The 18138-nt window shown below is 34.9% G+C and overlaps 1 protein-coding gene and 1 pseudogene across 1 annotated transcript in view; both read right to left on the bottom strand.

Moving 5' to 3' along the window:
* MTREX (Mtr4 exosome RNA helicase) overlaps positions 1-18138 on the bottom strand; it is a 109273-nt gene that overhangs the window by 50886 nt on the left and 40249 nt on the right. Inside the window, exons 16-18 of the mRNA XM_029942242.1 lie at positions 16229-16379; positions 5551-5723; positions 4911-4979 (exon numbers count right to left, since the gene is read on the bottom strand). Coding sequence (XP_029798102.1) covers positions 4911-4979; positions 5551-5723; positions 16229-16379 — 393 coding nt within the window. The remainder of the gene's footprint in view (positions 1-4910; positions 4980-5550; positions 5724-16228; positions 16380-18138) is intronic.
* On the bottom strand, positions 11805-15270 carry LOC115293996 (annotated as a pseudogene).

Genomic DNA, 18138 nt, shown 5'->3' with positions numbered 1-18138 from the left:
ATATATATATATATATATATATATATATATATAAATAAATAAAATCCCCCCGGCAGGATTTACCCAGGAATCCAAAAATGGTTTAACATGTGAAAATCAATTAATCTAATATACTGTTAACATAATAAATACAAGATAGAATAAAAAATAACCACATGATTATCTAAATAGGTATGTAAAATGCATTTAACAAAATACAACAATCTTTCATGACAAACACACTCAACAAACTAGAAACAGAAAGAAACTTCCTGAACTTGTTAAAGGACACTTACCAAAACCCAAAGCTAACATCATTCTTAATGGATAAACCCTGGACATTTTTCTCTTAACTTAGGAAAAAGATAAATATATCTGCTCTCACGTCTATTAATATTGTACTCAAGGTTTTACCCAGGCCAAAAAACAAACAAAAAGAACTCAAATGCATTCATAATCTTTTATACTTGGGAAAAAATATATTACTAATTAAGAATATCCAAATAAGAGGGAAAACATGCTATGTTCACGAGGGGAAGACTTAATTATGTTAGGACAGCAATATTCTCAAACTGATCTATAGATTCAGTGCAAGACCTCTGAGAAACCTAGCTAACTTCTTTGTAAAAAACTGGCAAGCAGGTAATCAAATTTATATGGAATTTTAAGGATCCCAAAATAGCCAAAAAAAATCTTGGAAAAGAAGAACAAAGTTGGAGAACTCCTAAGTCTACTTTTTTGAACTTAACTACAAAGATGTGGTAAGTTAGGACAACATGGTACTTACTGGATTGGGATAGACACAGAGGCCAATGGAACGGAACTGAGAGTCCAGAAATAAATCTATGTCTATGATCATCTAATATTTGATAAGAATGACAAGATCATATAAAGAGGAAAGAATTTCCTGACAACCAGGGTTAGGACAAGAATTAAGCTGGATTTTTACCTTACAGCACATACAAAAATTAACTAAAAATGGATCAAGAGCCTAAATATAAGAGCTAAAACAATAAAATTCTTAGAACAGAGGATCTGATGCAAGCTGTGCTGACAGCAGAGCCCTATGTGGGACTTAAATTCATGAACAGTAAGGTCATAACCTGGACCTAAGTCGGACACTTAACTGAGCCACCCCGGTGCCCTGGCAATAGTTTCTTATACAGAACATCAAAACCATGAGTAACAAGAAGAACAGAAAAGAGTACATGGATTATATCAAAACTAAAAATCTTTTTGTGCTTCAAAGGACACTATCAAGAAAGTGAAGACATGACAGAAAATGGGAGATATTTAGAAATTAAGTATCATAAAGAACTCATAACATAGTAATAAAATGAAAATTCAATTTCAATATGAGAAAAAGAGCTGAAGTGACTTCTCCGAAGAATATACAAAATGGCCCAAAAGCACCTAAAAAGAGGGGCACCTGGGGGGCTCAGCTGGCTGAGCATCCGACTTCGGTTCAGTTCATGATCTCAGAGGTCATGGCTTCGAGCCCCGGTCTTGGCTTAGAGCCCCAGTCAGGCTCTGTGCTGACAGCTCAGAGCCTGGAACCTGCTTCAGATCTTGTGTCTCTCTCCATCTCTGCCACTCCCCTGCTTGCTCTCTCTCTCTCTCTCTCTCTCTCTCTCTCTCTCTCTCTCTCAAAAATAAACAAACATTAAAAATAAATATATAAATAAATAATTTTTAAAAACATATAAAAAGATTCTTGACAATATCAGTCATCATGGAAATACAAATCAAGCTACAATGAGATACTACTCTACACCAAAAGTAATCAAAAAGTCAGATATTAAGGGTTGGTGAAGATGTGAAAAAATCAAAACTCTCATACATTGCTACTGGGAACCTGAAGTGGTGTAGCCACTTTAGAAAACAACCTGGCAGTTCTTTAAATGGTCATACGTTATCCACAGAACTCAGCAATTTCACTCCCAAGAGAAATGAAAACATATGTCCACACAAAAACTCAGACATAGATGTTTACAGGCACATTATTAATAAAAGCCCAAAGGTAAAAACAGTACGAAGATAAATATAGTATATCTGTTCAATGAAATGCTATTCAATCATAAAAAGAAATGAAATGCTGATGTATACAACATGCTTGAACCCTGAAAACATTATGCTAAGCCAGACACAGAAGATCACATACCACATCATGATTCAATTTTATGAAATTTTCAGAATAGGCAAATCTATAGAGAACAGATTAGTAGTTGCTTAGAACTAAGGGTATGGAAAGAAAAGGGTGAAATGACTTAAGTTTCCTTTTCCTCCTGAGGTGATGAAAATCTTCTGAAATTGTGGTGAAAATGCTAAAAGTCACTGAATCAACAGAGTAGTATGTAAATATCATCTCAGTAAGACTGCTGAAAAAAGAAACACAAAATATAAACCCTATAGTGAAAAAAATATATAGCAATTAAGTACTCTGTAGGTAAAAATATTCTGCCCTGAAATTCCCTTAAATACAAATTATGAAATGAATAAACTGGCAACAGCTTTTCCATCATGGGTTATATAAGTATGAATGGAACCACAACATTTAGCATTCATTTACTGCCACAGTTTCCATTATATACAAAAAACAGAACTTAACAGCGGTCAGGAGTTTAAAGACTACCATCCTTTAAAATGCTTCTCAAGGAAAATCATATCTTTGTTGCTAATAATTATTCCTAAAGAAAATAATGCGAGTGTGTGTATATGGAAAGGAAAAGAGGTAGGCAAGCAGTTAAGAGTTTTCTCATGGCTAAAGGTAGTGAAATAGAAAATATAAAAGGCTCTAATTAGGTCAGATTTAGTCACCACTTGAATAAAAAGATACCAATGCAATCTTTGTCAAGGTTAAAATTCCAAGCTTCACTTCATTGTGTATTTTTAAAAGGGAGGAGGAAGGAATGAGAGAGGCAAACTTTATTCAGTTTAATACAGTTAGACTCAATAAAGCCAACTTTTTTTGAAACCTTACCATCACTTCCCCCAACTTCCCACACAAGACTGTCCATTCTAGATGCTCAGCCTCCTCCACATGAACCCTTCTATTACCATCCTCCTGACTCACTCCCAAAAGAGTAAGAGTCTCCTCAATTGACAAACTTGCATCTACTATGCTCTCTCTTCCAATATCCTGCAAACACTGTAACTTCTGATCACTTCAATCCCTCCCTCAAACACTGTAACTTCTGATCACTTCAATCCCTCCCTCAAACACAGTAACTTCTGATCACATCAATCCCTCCCTCAAAAATAAACAGATTAAAAAAGCCAACAACCAAACTAAACCCCAAGCAAACCAATCAGCCAACCAACTAATCTTCAAACATGTGTTCTACTATTGTTTCACATCTTTAGATTGAGACCCAATATACTCAAATGTGTATTTTAACTATTTTCCATGATTAACTTCAATACTTTTATTTATATATTTATTTTTAATGTTTTATTTATTTTTGAGACAGAGAGAGACAGAGCATGAGCAGGGAGGGGCAGGGAGAGAGGGAGACACAGAATCTGAAGCAGGCTCTAGGCTCTGAGCTGTCAGCACAGAGCTCGACACCGGGCTCGAACCCACGAACACAAGATCATGACCTGTGCCAAAGTTGGAGGCTTAACCGACTGAGCCACCCAGGCGCCCCAACTTCACTACTTTTAAAAACTTTACTCTTGACCTGAAATGTTCTTGGCCTGCTGCATATTGCTGCTCCTCTAGCAGTAAATATCCATTAAATGAATAGTACTCTTTATTAAAGGTTCCTTTAAAAGTTTAAATTATCTTCCTAATCAGACATCACCTCTAATAGCTCAGACATAATTTCTTCCTCCTCTGTGTTACAAATGTATTTTACTTATATCTTTACTAAAGTACTTATACTATTCTCCTTTTATTTTCATGATCTGCTTTCTGCTGTTCACAAAAATACCTAAGCACAGAGACTTTGTGTGTGGTCAATGAATGCTTATTAAACTGGGATCCAAATGTGACAATACTTAAAAAACAAATCTTATAATTACTAATGAAGATGGTAATTTATCAGAATGGTAAAAACAAACTATCCTTAAGAAATTCTTCAGTGGGATTAATCACAGATCAATCATTCACAAAAATACCTATCACAAACCTAGGAAGTTAATTGTTTCTCCACAACAAATAGCTTCAGTATCTCTAAATTCATTTACCTATTTCAGGAGTAACTTCCAATTTGAAAGCTTAATTCCTACATGCTCTATACACAGGTGGGACAAAGAAGTTTATGCCAACAAAATCATAAATGGTCAACCATATGAGAATGCGGATACCATATTATGAAAACAATTCATTTTTAAAGATAAGGAAAAATATACATGGAGACAAAAAGTCCTGCCTGAGATCACATACTGGCAGACTAAGAAAATGTAACAGACAGAATGGCTAACTTAATTTTAAGATAGTCACTCATCTAACAAGTTAACAAAATCTTCCTTGATTTTATATATAATCTTTTCAAAATATTTATATAAATAATGACCTAAGCAAACTTTATTATTATCTTCCTTTACAGAGAATAAATAAAACTGACTAGCTGTTCTAATGCCTTTTTTTCTTCAACTCTCTATTATACACCTAAATCAAAATTCTAATTTTCAGTGTCAGAAGGTAATTTTTTCTAATATTCAATTTAAAGAGTAAAATTATAAAAAGTACTGATAAATTCAGAGAAAACATGTAAACTATAATGAAATTAAAATCTGCTGTTGTTAGGAAAATAATCATAGCACTTTAAGGACAAAATTTAAAATAATTCAAAACCTTAGTTCTTATGTCAGGATTTAATACAGCTTCTCTTAAGGTAACGCTATTCTCTACTTTGATCTATTTCATGATTCTGAAAACACTTCGTTAAAAATTTATATATAATTCTACCTTCAGGGAAATGATTTACCTTAACATTTGATTTTTTGGAGAAATTTACCACTACTCCCCAGCCAAAATCATCTCCTTCATTCTTTACCTAAAGAGAAAGGGAAGCAAGTAAACAAGAACATTTATGTCAAATAAATTTTAGACTAATAAAACTGAGTTTTCCTGGTAAAATATTTTTTGAAAGATCACTGTTAAATGTAAGTAAAACGATACTGACCCTAAGGAAAGAAATCATCACCAAATTTCATAGGCCTCTAAAACAGCAAAATAGGAATCTCTCAATTGCCAAATTTTTAAAATGGTATGATGCATATGTTCTGAAAATATCTGAAATCTTTCTATACTTTATAGCTAATGAATTCAACCAAGACTTTACCTATAAAACTACTTTGGTTTTTTGATTACTAGAAATATATTATATGTTATTTCCAAAAATGTCTATTTCAATTTATATCCCCCAAAATGAAAATCAGTATAGATTAAAAGGGCTTCACCCATGACCCAACCCCAATCAATCCCATGTGAAATGCATAAAAATATAATTAATATAGATCAAGTCTTATAGCAGGAAGCATTTCTACAAGAAAAAAAATTAAAATCTTTGTCCAAAAAATATCAAATACTGAAACATCCAAATAATTTCTTAAAAAATGACATACCTTTACCAAACGACCTGGCTGTAGAAATGGTAAGCAATATTTTGGTTTGTGAATATATTCTTCAATTTCTTTACCCAGTTTGGCAAGCTGCTGTCTAATCTTATAATAGATGACAACACTTTCCTCATTTGGTATTACTATTTTATTATACTGTTCTTCTGAATTCTTTACCTCTGTAAATAAAACATATAAAAAATATTAAACAAAATATACTTTATATAAATTATAGAGATACATCTGTTTTTCTACTACAAATGTAGGAAAGAAAGCCTGCATTGACAACTGTTAAGTAATCCTGTGTATTTTCAGCTTTCTACAGTAAGATTCTAAATTAAAGTTCCTCAATTCTCAAACTGTGAATCCTCAAAGCAAGTCTGAATTGGTAGCGATGACATGTGATGAGCTGTTTCTCTCCTATGGATGTGGGAAGCGGGTTACCTATAGTAGACCTATCCTGCTCAATAACAGCAAGTTCTGTAAAACTTTCTGTATCAGAAACGTACTATGTCAGCTTTTTCCAATATATCGCCAGCAGAAGCTAGCCATATGTGGCTATTTAAATTCAAGTTAATTTAATAATTAAATATTTAGTTTCTCAAAAGCACTAGCCCCATTTCAAATACTCAGCTGCCTTATGTGGTTACTGACTTCTCTATCTGAATAGCACAGATATAGAAATTTCTGCTGCTGTATTAAGTCCCACTGGATAGAACTATTTTGGACCTTTTAATTAATATGCTGCTTTCACTTTCAGCAAGAATCCAGTTTGCTAATGACATCAGACTTTTACCGCCACCAGGGTCTAGGTTGCTAAAACTGAGGACAGACAATTCAACTATAGTTCTCACTTGACTCAGTCAGTAGCTGAAACCCATCCCTTTCCTCTTAGTTAATCTAACCATCTGTGATACCATGCCCTGCTCCAATTCTTGCACCTAGTGCTGACCTCCCTTCCTCACTCATTTGATTACACCTCCAGACCACTGTGAACAAACGCTATTTCAACTGGGGTAAAATACACAAACCATAAAACCCACCATTAATACATTCCGTACATTCACAACGTATGCAACTATCACCACCACCCAGTTCTAGAATATTTTCACTGCTCCAAATAGAAACTCCATACTCATTAAGCAAACACTCCTCATTCCCTCCTTCCCTTAGCTCCCAACAATTTTTCTGTCTGCTTTCTATGTGTATGGATTCTGGCTATTTCATATACATGTGATCACATTCTTTGTGGCCTTTTGTGTTTGGCCTCTCATTCAGCATGTTTTCAATTATCATCCGCACTGCAGCACAGCATGTTATCAGTACTTCATTCCTTTCTATGGCTGTATATTATTCCACTATATGAGTATACCATTTTATTGATGTTTACCAGCTGATGGACATTTGAATTATTTTCTCCTTTTGGTTACTGTGAATAGTGTTATGAGCATTCATGCACAAGTTTTTGTTTGAAAATATTTTTCTTTTTTTTGGTTATATACCCAGGAGTAGAATTGTTGGATCTTATGATAATTCTCTATTAATTTGCTGAGGAAGTGTTGAACTGTTTTCCAGAATCACCACACCATTTTGTTAATTACCTTAAAAAAAAAAAAACCTATCCTAGTGAGGGTGAAGTGGCATCTCTATGTGGTTATGATTGGCACTTCCCTAATAACTAATGATGGTGAGCTTCTTTCCATGTGCTTGTTGGCTAAAAGTTTGTCTTCTTTGTGGAAAAATGTCTATTTAAATACTCTGTCCATTTAAAAATTACATAATTTATCTTTTTGTTTTGAGTTATAGAGTTCTTTACATATTCTGGATACTAGACCCTTATGAGATATGGGATTAGCCAATTAGTTTCTCCCATTTTGCGGACTTTCTTTTTAATTTACTGTTGGAGGGTCTATGGAAGCATAAACGTTTTCAATTTTGATGAAATAAAAAATTTATTTACTTTTCCTTTTGTTGCTTCTGCTTTCACTGTCTTATGTAAGAAATGACTGTCAAATTCAAGGTTATGGGGATTTTATCTGTTTTCTTCTAAGAGTTTTATGGTTTCAGCTCTTCTTTTAGGATTTTCATTTAACTGTAGTTAATTTTTGTATGTGGTAAGGTTCTAATTTCATTCTTTTACATATGGGTATATTGCCCCAAGAGCATGTGCTGAATATCAACTGACTATAGGTGTATGGATTTATATCTAGACTCTCAATTCTATTCCACTGATCAAACTCTCCATGCAATCTGTGGGTTTTAGTTGCTTTATCCACAAAGTGAAGATAACAAGAGCACCCATTCTCCACAAGACTATAATTAGAGATTAACTGACAAAAGATATGGACAGAACTTAGCTAAGAACCTAATCTGATTAGCTAAAAATATAGCACATAGTAAACACTCAAGGAGGATATTACAAGTTTCATTATTATTTTTATTATCATCTTCAACATTCTCACTAACTCTTCCCTCAAATTTCTGGTCTGTTGTGTTCCCTTAGGTATAATACATCATCTTGGTTATTTTTAAATAAACTGCATGACTTCTTATAGGAACTGTACTACATTCATTAAAGATTAGAAGTCTATTCTTAACACATATTATGGCAAAAAGCATTATTAAAGAAACAATGAAAAACTATAAAAGAATATTTGACAAACTAAAGTTAATAAGAAGTTTTGTAAGAGGGGCACCTAGGTGGCTCAGTTAGTTAAGCGTCCAATTCTTGATTTCAGCTCAGGTCATGATCTCACATTGTGAGTTCAAGCCTCATGTCAGGCTCTGCTTAGTAGTACAGAGCCTGCTTGGGATATTCTCTCTTTCTCTCTCCCTCTCTCTCTCTGTCCCTCCTACTGTCACGTTCCCTCTCTCCCTCTCAAAAATGATAAACATAAAAGAAATTTTTTTTAAGGAAAACTACACAGAAATGTTAATCCTGCTGCCCCATCTAAAGTTACAAAGTAACAATGTTTGGCAGGAATCAGTGAAACACTAGGCAGTGTCAGGATGTGTTTATGGAGATAACAGATGCTTAAATATTGTTCCTCATCCTCCACTCCAAATCACTTCTGTGCTCAGACCACTTAACCGAAGAGTCAAAAGTCTGAGACATTTTAAGAAGTCACATACATTTTGTATCTAGGATTCTAACTACAGCCACAAAGAACTCCATAAGTGCAATCTATGAAAGAGTAGAGGAACCTGAGTAAAATATCTGGTTTTACTGCAGTGTAGCACCGTAGGAAAGCCTCAGTATCTTAGGAAATAGCCTATGAGACACTCTCATAAACTCTTAGGACAGTTAGCAACCAATTTACTCCTTTGGAGGGAGAGGTAAGGTGGTGGTTCCAAAATTATATTAATTAATATCTTTTAATATGTGCACAAACACAGACCTGGGAGTGACTGGGAAATAGACTGCTGCTATTCCCGGTACTGAGCAAATTTTCTAAAAGGTTAAAGCTTAAATGGCTTAAATGATCTGTATAGCAACGCTAAGTAATTAAAACAACTATTAAATGAGCAGTTAACATAAATTCTCTCATTTAATTCTCAGGAATTGGATAAATTAGATATTATCCAAGTGGCTGAGATGAGGAAACTTAAGGCTCAGATAGTCTTGAATCAAACCCATGTTTAACTTCACAGCTTGTGCTATTAACCACAGCCTTATCTATTAATGACACTAAACAAAAGATTAAAATTAACAGCATTTTCCTTCTCAGTATAAGAACAGTGAAATCCTGTAAGTTTTTCTCTATAGCCCACTGGAAAATCTAATGTGGATTCAGTAAATCAATATAAAAAACATCTCATGTTTGCCAGTCATCTAAGTGCAAACTACTAGAAGTATAAAATAAAGATTAATTCTATACTTCCAAAGACAATAGTCTACATTTTCATTTGGATATATTTAATATGGTGAAATGAAATCCAGCTCTCTTAAAAAGATTCTAGCAGTATCAATAGCAAAAGGAATTATACTCTTCCTAGTAATAACAGAAAATGAGAATAAACTGCATTTAAGATGTATTATGCATTTTTAAAGTACACTGCATAGCCTTTATCACCTCAAACCATCTTCTCCTACACTAACATGACTCTTGGATCATATCACTCAGTCCTGCAGATTGTAGTAAAGGTGGTACAATTCTGTCATCAATTCTCTCTGCTTAAATTTCTACCTCTTTCATGTTCAATTGTCCTATTCAATACTTTAATCTTTTTATTAGACTCAAAAGGTTAGGAAAAAATCAGGTCTTTCCCCTTTAAAAACATAGGTAGGGAAGGCAGGGAAAGAATAATTCAAGTATAGGAAGAATCCAGTGTATAGTAGCAATACCAGGAGTTGGGAGATTAGGTTATTCACAATCCTTTTAAAAGGTAAGTCAGTCAGAACCACCCTGAAAATAGCAGCTGGGGGTCAGAGAGACAGAGGACAGGGAACTGAGATATGACGGTAATACTTAAGTTCACGGAGTAGGTAGCCGAGACTCTGTCAAAATCATATTTAACAATCTGAATCAAGCGAGAAGTCATAAAAAGGCATTTAAATAAATAAAAAATATTTAGTTCTCACTATTTCCAACAATATCTGGGATATTTCCTAAGGAATTATAAAAGAATAATATAAAATGAAATTTAAAAAATAATTTAACTGTTAGAATACAGTTATTTTTATTAAAAAAAGATCAAAGGTTGGTACACCAATGTGCAGGCTATTTCTCTTGGTTATTCAGTCACTAAACCAGTCTAACCACTGGCTGTGTGTATGTGTATTTAATTATCCTATTCATGAATGACCTAGAGCTAACCGCTCAGAAGGAATATTTTAAAGTTTAATTCTTTTTATTTAAAATATTAAGCTGGCATGCAACCTATATGTATTTCAAAGACAGCACTGGAAATTTATACCTATGAAGCAAAATTAATCAATGTCCTAATATGATTAAAATACTTCTTTAATTCACATCCAAATCCACAATGTCCGTAAATCTTGATACTTATACTGCATTTTATTGTATTATCATATATAATTATTTTGCAGGAGAAAGAGATTTATAACCCCTTTAAAAATATGCTTCCTTGACAAAAGAATCATTATTTCTCTTTGCTAAGGTTATAGGTATTGACCAAGAAAAATGGCATCAAATACTTAACAAGAAAATAAAAAATATACTCTGAAATTACATACATTTGCCATTAATTTTATAAGGTGGATTTTAAAAATTCAAGTTTTGCTTGTGGTACTTAAGTAAAGTCTTAAAACCAGCCAGCTCGGGGGTCCTAGGTGACTTAGTCGGTTGGGTATCCGACTTCAGTTCAGGTGGTGATCTCATAGTTCGTGAGTTTGAGCACCACATCAGGCTCTGTGCTGACAGCTCAGGACCTACAACCTGCTTCGGATTCTGTCTCTCTCTCTCTCTGCCCCTTCCCCACTGGCTCGCGCACTCTCTCTCTCACTCAAAAATGAGAAAAATAAAAAAAAAAGTTTTTGAAAAAGCAAAAACAAAAAAACCCCAGCCAGGTCATTTTCTTTAATCATCTTTTATTAATCCTTGTTTTTTTCAGTCAGAGAAGTTACCAAATCTGTTCTCACCACGTTAAGAAAAAGAATGACGTATGACTTAATAAAAACAGCTTGGCTTAGCAGTACAAGAGTCTAATCCTAATTCAGCCACCAAACAAATGTATAACAATAGATACTGACTTAAACTTCCCTGGGCCTTTATTTTTTCTTAGGCCTTAATTCTTTTTTTCCAGTCTTTAAATATTTTTATTGGAAGGTAGTGTGTTGCCTTCATTTTTTTAAATTTCTAATTACTGTAAATTTACTTTTATGAAAACAATACTTGCATTTTCTAGTACTAAAACAAGGAATGTAGAGAAATACCCAACTTAAGTAGTGAAAATGTACACCATAATTACTGTTACACTGCAGTCATATCTGCACTTCCATTATTTTTCACTTATCTTGTCTGGGACATCTAGGTGGCTCAGTCCCTTAAGTACCTGACTCTGGATTTCAGCTCAGGTCACGATCTCATATTTCAGGAGACTGAGCCCCATGTTAGGCTGAGCTGTGAGCACAGTCTGCTTGAGATTCACTCTTTCTGCCCCTTCCCCACTCAAGTGTGCATATGTGCTCTCTCTCCCCCAAAATAAAGAAACAAACAGTTTCAAAAAGCTATCTTGTCTGATAACATACAATAGAAAGAATAATTATGCAAAAGACATTTACAGATACTCCTAAAGTGCTACTGAGAATAATCTGTTGGCATTGGATAACCAATCATAGGCACAGCCACAGTAGAAGGATATGCATATGCCCTTTGGTTCATTACATTGTGCCTTATTTGGAACATTACTTCCACACTGCTAAGTGTTACCATAACCATTCTGGTAAGAGCCCAATGGATTACCAGTCCTAAAACTGGTCTGTAAACCAGCAGACACAAAATTACTTCCAAGCTCCCAGCGGTATACACTGCAGCACTGTACACACCACTTTGAGTTTCTTCCCCAAAATCTCTTACGCAGACTAGAGTAACCCCTGTCCTAATTTTACTTATCTCTAAAGGTTTTAAATCCACACCTTTTGCCCAGTAAATTTCTGGCCCATTGGTCATCGTTCATGCCTCCTCTACCCGTGGAACAACCGGAACCCCTATCTTCAAACAACTGAAGCAACATGGGAATAAGTGCTCTTGACTAGCTTGAGATAGCACAGACATAAGGCCACTCACTTGCTTTATGTTATTAGTTGTTAAAAAAAAAAAAGTGTATGCTGTGCTTGTTTTAGTACTGACAGCATTTCTTCCAATTTAATGAACTCCGCTGAGGAGTTAGAGTGGTCATATCTGATGCCAAATTTCACATCTTCCACATCTACTCCTCTGGAGGTCACATCTGTAGCAATCAAAATAGGAGCTTTTCCATGTCTGAATTCATTTAGAACCCAGCCACACTCCTGCTGACCCACCTCCCCACAGTGGAACACCCATTTCTCATTTACCTAGTAAGCTCATCACATCTTTTTTTGGTTTCAACAACAACAAAAATGGTCTTATTGTCCTCCTCTCTCATGATCTCTTCCATGAGATGAGTAAGTTTTTCATCTTTTCTGTATTAGGACACACATTTACAATATGAAGAACTATGGTTTGCACTCAGTTCTAGCACATTAATGTTTATATGAACGAAGTTCTTTAAGAAAACTTTCAGCAAGCTGTCTTACTTCTTGTGGCCAAGTCACACTCCACATTAGGGTTTGCCTATCAGGTCCTATCTGATCTACAATCTTCCTTATTTGGGGCTCAAAGCCCCTATCAAGCATTCTATCTACTTCATCAAGAAAAGTAGGTGGTTCTTCTCAGATTGACTTAAGAGTGTGGCAAAACCAATCAATCTTCAAGGGGATGCAATACAGACTCTCTCCAAATCACAAATTTGTGGTCCCTGAGGAGCACCACCATAGATGCAAGTGGACTGCCAGTCATGTGCTCTACAGTATTCAGCAGCTACTTGCTGTACGTGTTGGGACATTTCTCAAGTTGGTGCCAGCATCAAGCAAACAGACCCATCACCTCTCTCTAGGAATGGCTGATGGCTGATGTGGAGGAGAGCAGGCAGCAAGTAAGACAATGTTTTCCTGGATCCAGTTTGTGCTGCTCCCAACTATATCCAATCCACTAGGAGCTATGAGTTATCCTGGAGCCTGAATTGCAGCATGTTCAGTAAAATTTGGTCTTGCAATCACAACCATTACATTTGCAGGCAAATCCGCCTCATAAAAATTCAGAACAGACTTTGGGCACTTGTGACCTCTAACTATAATTTGTAATTTCCTTATACCTTCTATATGTGTCCACCTCTTGTACTGTGTACCTCGTCAAACCTCGCTAAAAATGTGTCTCAAATTTGGGCAGCTCATCAAGATTCCACTTATTTTTTGACTAGTTTTTCCCCAGTTCCCAAACTTCTTCCCAGATATATGCCCTGCCCTACTTCCCCCCAAATCAAAGTGCACCAAACCTGTCTAGAAACAGGTTTCACTGTCTAGTGACAAATACGGTTTTACAATGACATTCATATTGTAAGACAGTATTTGGAAAGTTATTAACTCAGTGTCTCTGCCTAAGGACATGAAATGGTATCACCCAAAGCCAGATTTGCTTTGTTTGTGGCCAGCAACTGGGTCTGCTGGGAACAGGGTACACAATCTTCCAGGGATCGGCCATAGACTGTTCTCTACATGGCTGATAAAGTCTAATCAGAATCTGAAGGGGAAGCCATGGAACTCAGCAATGAGGATATGGGAATTCAGGGAGAAGGGAGTGTTAGGCCTTAAAAAAAAATCTGCAAAATAATTCCAAAGCTCCTTCAAGCTTTATAGTTTGTAATGAAGAAGCCACTCTTAACACGTGAAATACTAATGTAAGAAGAAATCACTATGATCTATCATACCTTTACGTAAAGGTAAAGAAAAAGAAAAAATAACCTAACACACTTGGATGTTCTAAGTCTTTTACCTTTAAGGCACATTCTTAAAATTCATTTAATTTTGGCTACATAAAAATTGACTGATGGAAAAGTATCTCAAATTTGCCTTTATTGTTAAGTGTATCATAGCACATTTATAAAATGGAAATATGATGGAGTCACAAAAATCATACTTTCAAAGGATACTGGAAATTAAATTTTAAAAAGCTAGCATCACTGAGCTAATAATGAATCTAAAGTATTAACACAAAGGTAGGCATAAGGTAAGTATTTAACAAAAGATACTAAATTTAAGTACTATTGTTACTTTTATAAAAACTGTACACAGTCGTCCTCCCCCTTATCCAGTTTTGCTTTCTATGGTTTCAGTTACTTGTTTTCAAATGCTTTCTAAAACTATGATCTAAATATGATCAGAAGGTCAAGAGTAGCCTAACACAACATCACAATGCCTAGGTCATTTACCTCATTTCACCTTACCAGGTAGGCATTTTATCACCACAAAAAAGGTGTGTACAGTATAATAAAACATTTTGAGGGGCGCCTGGGTGACTCAGTCAGTTAAGTGTCAGTTCAGCTCAGGTCATGATCTCACAGTTGGTTCATGGGTTCGAGCCCCTCATTGAGCTCTGTGTTAACAGCTAGTTTGGAGCCTGGAGCCTGCTTCGGATTCTGTGTCTCCCTCTCTCTCTGTCTCTCAAAAATAAAAAATAAAAAATGAATAAAAGTAAAAAACATTTTGAGAGAAAGAGACCACATTCATGTAACCTTTAATATATTGTTACAACTATCTGTGGTTTTAGGTATCCAGTAGGAATCCTGGAACAGATAACTGTGGATAAGGAAGAACTAATGTATTTAATTCCACCTTTAAAGAAAGAATTTGTAGGAGAAAGAAAAAAGTTGGAAAAAAAAGTTGGAAAAAAAAGTTGGAAGAAGTTTGTGGCTGGCTCTGTGGGAGAAGTAACAAGTGATTTTAACTTTCCTCTCTATCTTCTGCTCAATTTTTTGTTTTTTTCCTATATAACAACTATGTATTATTTTTTCTTAAGATCTACCCAAAATACAGGCAAACCTGTATTAGATTTTAGATCTTTGCCTGTTTTAGATTTTAATCAGCTCTAAATGTTCGGCCAAAAAAATATCCTCTAAGAATCAATGCACGATTCTACTTGAACAGAGTTACCACAGAACACTTACTTTCTGAACTTCAGAAAGCATTATCATAATAGGTTCTAGAAATTCTAAAAAGGTTCAACTCAAATTCAAGTTGAAGTATTAAACTTCCTTATAAATGTTTCCTCAATCATTTATAAACTTATGCCATGGCACTCTTTTATAATGAGCAAACAGTACAAGGGCAAGGCTAATATATACATGCTTCTTACAGATCAAATTTTAATATACGAGGCTTTTTGTTGTTTCATTATTCATGAACATGAGCTATGATGTACTATGTCTATAACACTAAACTTACTAAATTTTTTTTAACTCTTTTTTTTAATGTTTTATTTATTTTGATACAAAGAGACACAGAGCATGAGAGGGGGAGGGGCAGAGAGAGAAGGAAACAGAACCGGAAGCAGGCTCCAGGACCTGAGCTAGCTGTCAGCACAGAGCATGATGTGGGGCTCGAACCCACAAACGTGAGATCTGACCTGAGCCGAAGTCGGAGGCTTAACCGACTGAGCCACCCAGGCGCCCCTAAACTTACTAAATTTGAACCAACTATAGAAAGGTATCCTGACAGGGCTTTCTTTTTTTTTAAATATATTTTTTATATTTTATTTATTTTTGAGAGAGAGGGAGAGACCGCATGACCAGGGGAGGGTCAGACAAAGAGGGAGACACAGAATCTGAAGACAGTCTCCAGGCTCTGAGCTAGCTGTCAGCACAGAGCCCGACGTGGGGCTTGAACCCACGAACCATGAGATCATGATCTGAGCCGAAGTCAGACGCTTAACCAACTGGGCTGCCCAGGCACCCCCTGACAGGGTTTTCTTACTTTTATTTTAAAATGTTCTAGTTGGCTATAAAGATCAGAGTGTATTTCTTACTTTATGTAAAAACCAAGATATGGCTACCCAGAAAATAAACAATGGTCTAGCAGCCGATAATGCAGTCACTGTGCTATTATTCTACTAGCTAAAAAGGCTATTACGATAATTTTTATACTTACTCTCTACTACTCCTGGAATTGCTCTATAATGTTGAAACTGGTAAAAGGATTTTTCCAACATGTACTCGGGATTAATTTCTTCTACACGTAGTAAATTCAAAACCATGTTGTAGGTCAAATGGAAAGCACTATTTAGAGGATCAGCTGAGCCCTAAGAGGAAAAAAATATGTCAATGTTTTAATTTTTCAAATAAATTTATATAGATACCAATTAAACTGCTTAATAACTTAATCCCTGATAAGGAATACTATAGAAATGTATTAAATTATTTCCTTTAAATGACCAATACAAAGTGATAAAACAGTTGATACTTGGGAAAGTAAAGGGGAAAAAATCCACTTAATAGGAACAACAGTTCATAATTTTTTTTAATATTTATTTTTTAAATAGAGATAAGAGTGCAAGCGGGGAAGAGGCAGAGAGAGAGAGGGAGACACAGAATCTGAAGAAGGCTCCAGGCTTGGACCGTCAGCACAAAGTCCGATGCAGGGCTCAAACTCACAATCCATGAGATCATGACCTGAGCCAAAGTCAGGTGCTCAAACGATTGAGTCACCTAGTCACCCCAACAGTAGTTCTTATTGTTTGTCAAGTATGTTTAACTCTCTGCCTTTAGGCCCTTCATAAAGTTACACTTTTTGGACTCGTGTGGGTCGGCCAATAAATTGTAATGATGTATCATTTTCTGGCCAAGTATTTAATTGCTGGTGTGAAAATCTATCTTTTTCAAAACTTTCCAAATTGGAGTTATTAGATACTGTGCTACTGAGTCATAAACTACTCACTACTCACATTCTGTTCTATGTAGGTATGTGAATAGATTCACCAAGTTTAAAAATGACCACATCTACAAAGTATGTGCCAATCACTGTACTAATCACCTTAAACAGTAAGTTTTCAATTCATAATATTCCTAACAAAACCAACTTACTGTCTTAATTTTAAACAAGAAACAGGTTCAAAGAGGCTAAAGAGGCAGGAGAATAAATCTTATGGAGTATGTGGGTTAAAGTCCTCCTAGAGAGCAAAGTAAATTGCAACTTACTTCACATCCTTGTCTTTTCAATATTCAATATTACATTACTAAAATTATGGAAACCTTAAATGTTGATCAGTATTTCTCAACTTTTTATATATTTAATTTGATCAGCCAAGTTATAAAAGTTTTAAATGATGTTATCAACAGAAAGCCTAATAAAGGGTCACCTAAAATTTAACTTGGAACAACAATGGTAACCAATACTAAATAGTTTTTTAAAGATTCTTTTAGTTGGCAATTTGCTCACTGAAAGGTATTATATAATTAAGAGAGCTAAACAGATCAATTTTCCAAAGCAGATTTGTAATACTACCTTTTGAACGGTATTCTACTTCTAATGATTTCTAAAGTTTTAGAGTGCATGGTTCATTCAGGCAAGCAGTATACAATTCTTTTTGCGTTTTGAGCTACTATAGTGGAAAAAAGAAGAAAATGGATAAATATGGGTCTTTTCACTTCTCCAAAAAAGGTCCACAAATAATTAAATACTGGAGGTATATTCTTCCTTAAGTTCCAAAGGCTGTGAAAAAAAGAGTAAATAAGTTTCATCTTCCTTGGCCATTAACAATGTAATTCAGGTTGAAATGAACACACAACTGTCTATAAGCAGAAAGCCTGGATAGTCTTTTTAAAAAAAGCACATTACATACTGTAAGAAACCATTAAGTTTATTAAATCATTTCAGAAATTATGGAAATAGCTTTATTTTGATAAAACCAATAATGACATCTCCTCAAAGTACTGTGATACTTTTACATTCTTTTGAAAATATGGGCAGTAGATTGGAATGTATGTTTTTTGATTACACTGGAGAAACGTAAAGCATCTCTTAACTGCTTAAGAATATGATACATTCACCAGTCTTTTTGG

Source organism: Suricata suricatta, chromosome 6 (genome assembly GCF_006229205.1).
Source record: "Suricata suricatta isolate VVHF042 chromosome 6, meerkat_22Aug2017_6uvM2_HiC, whole genome shotgun sequence".
Taxonomy (NCBI): domain Eukaryota; kingdom Metazoa; phylum Chordata; class Mammalia; order Carnivora; family Herpestidae; genus Suricata; species Suricata suricatta.
The sequence above is the reverse complement of the archived record's forward strand: the minus strand, read 5'-3'. Positions and strand labels throughout refer to the sequence as shown.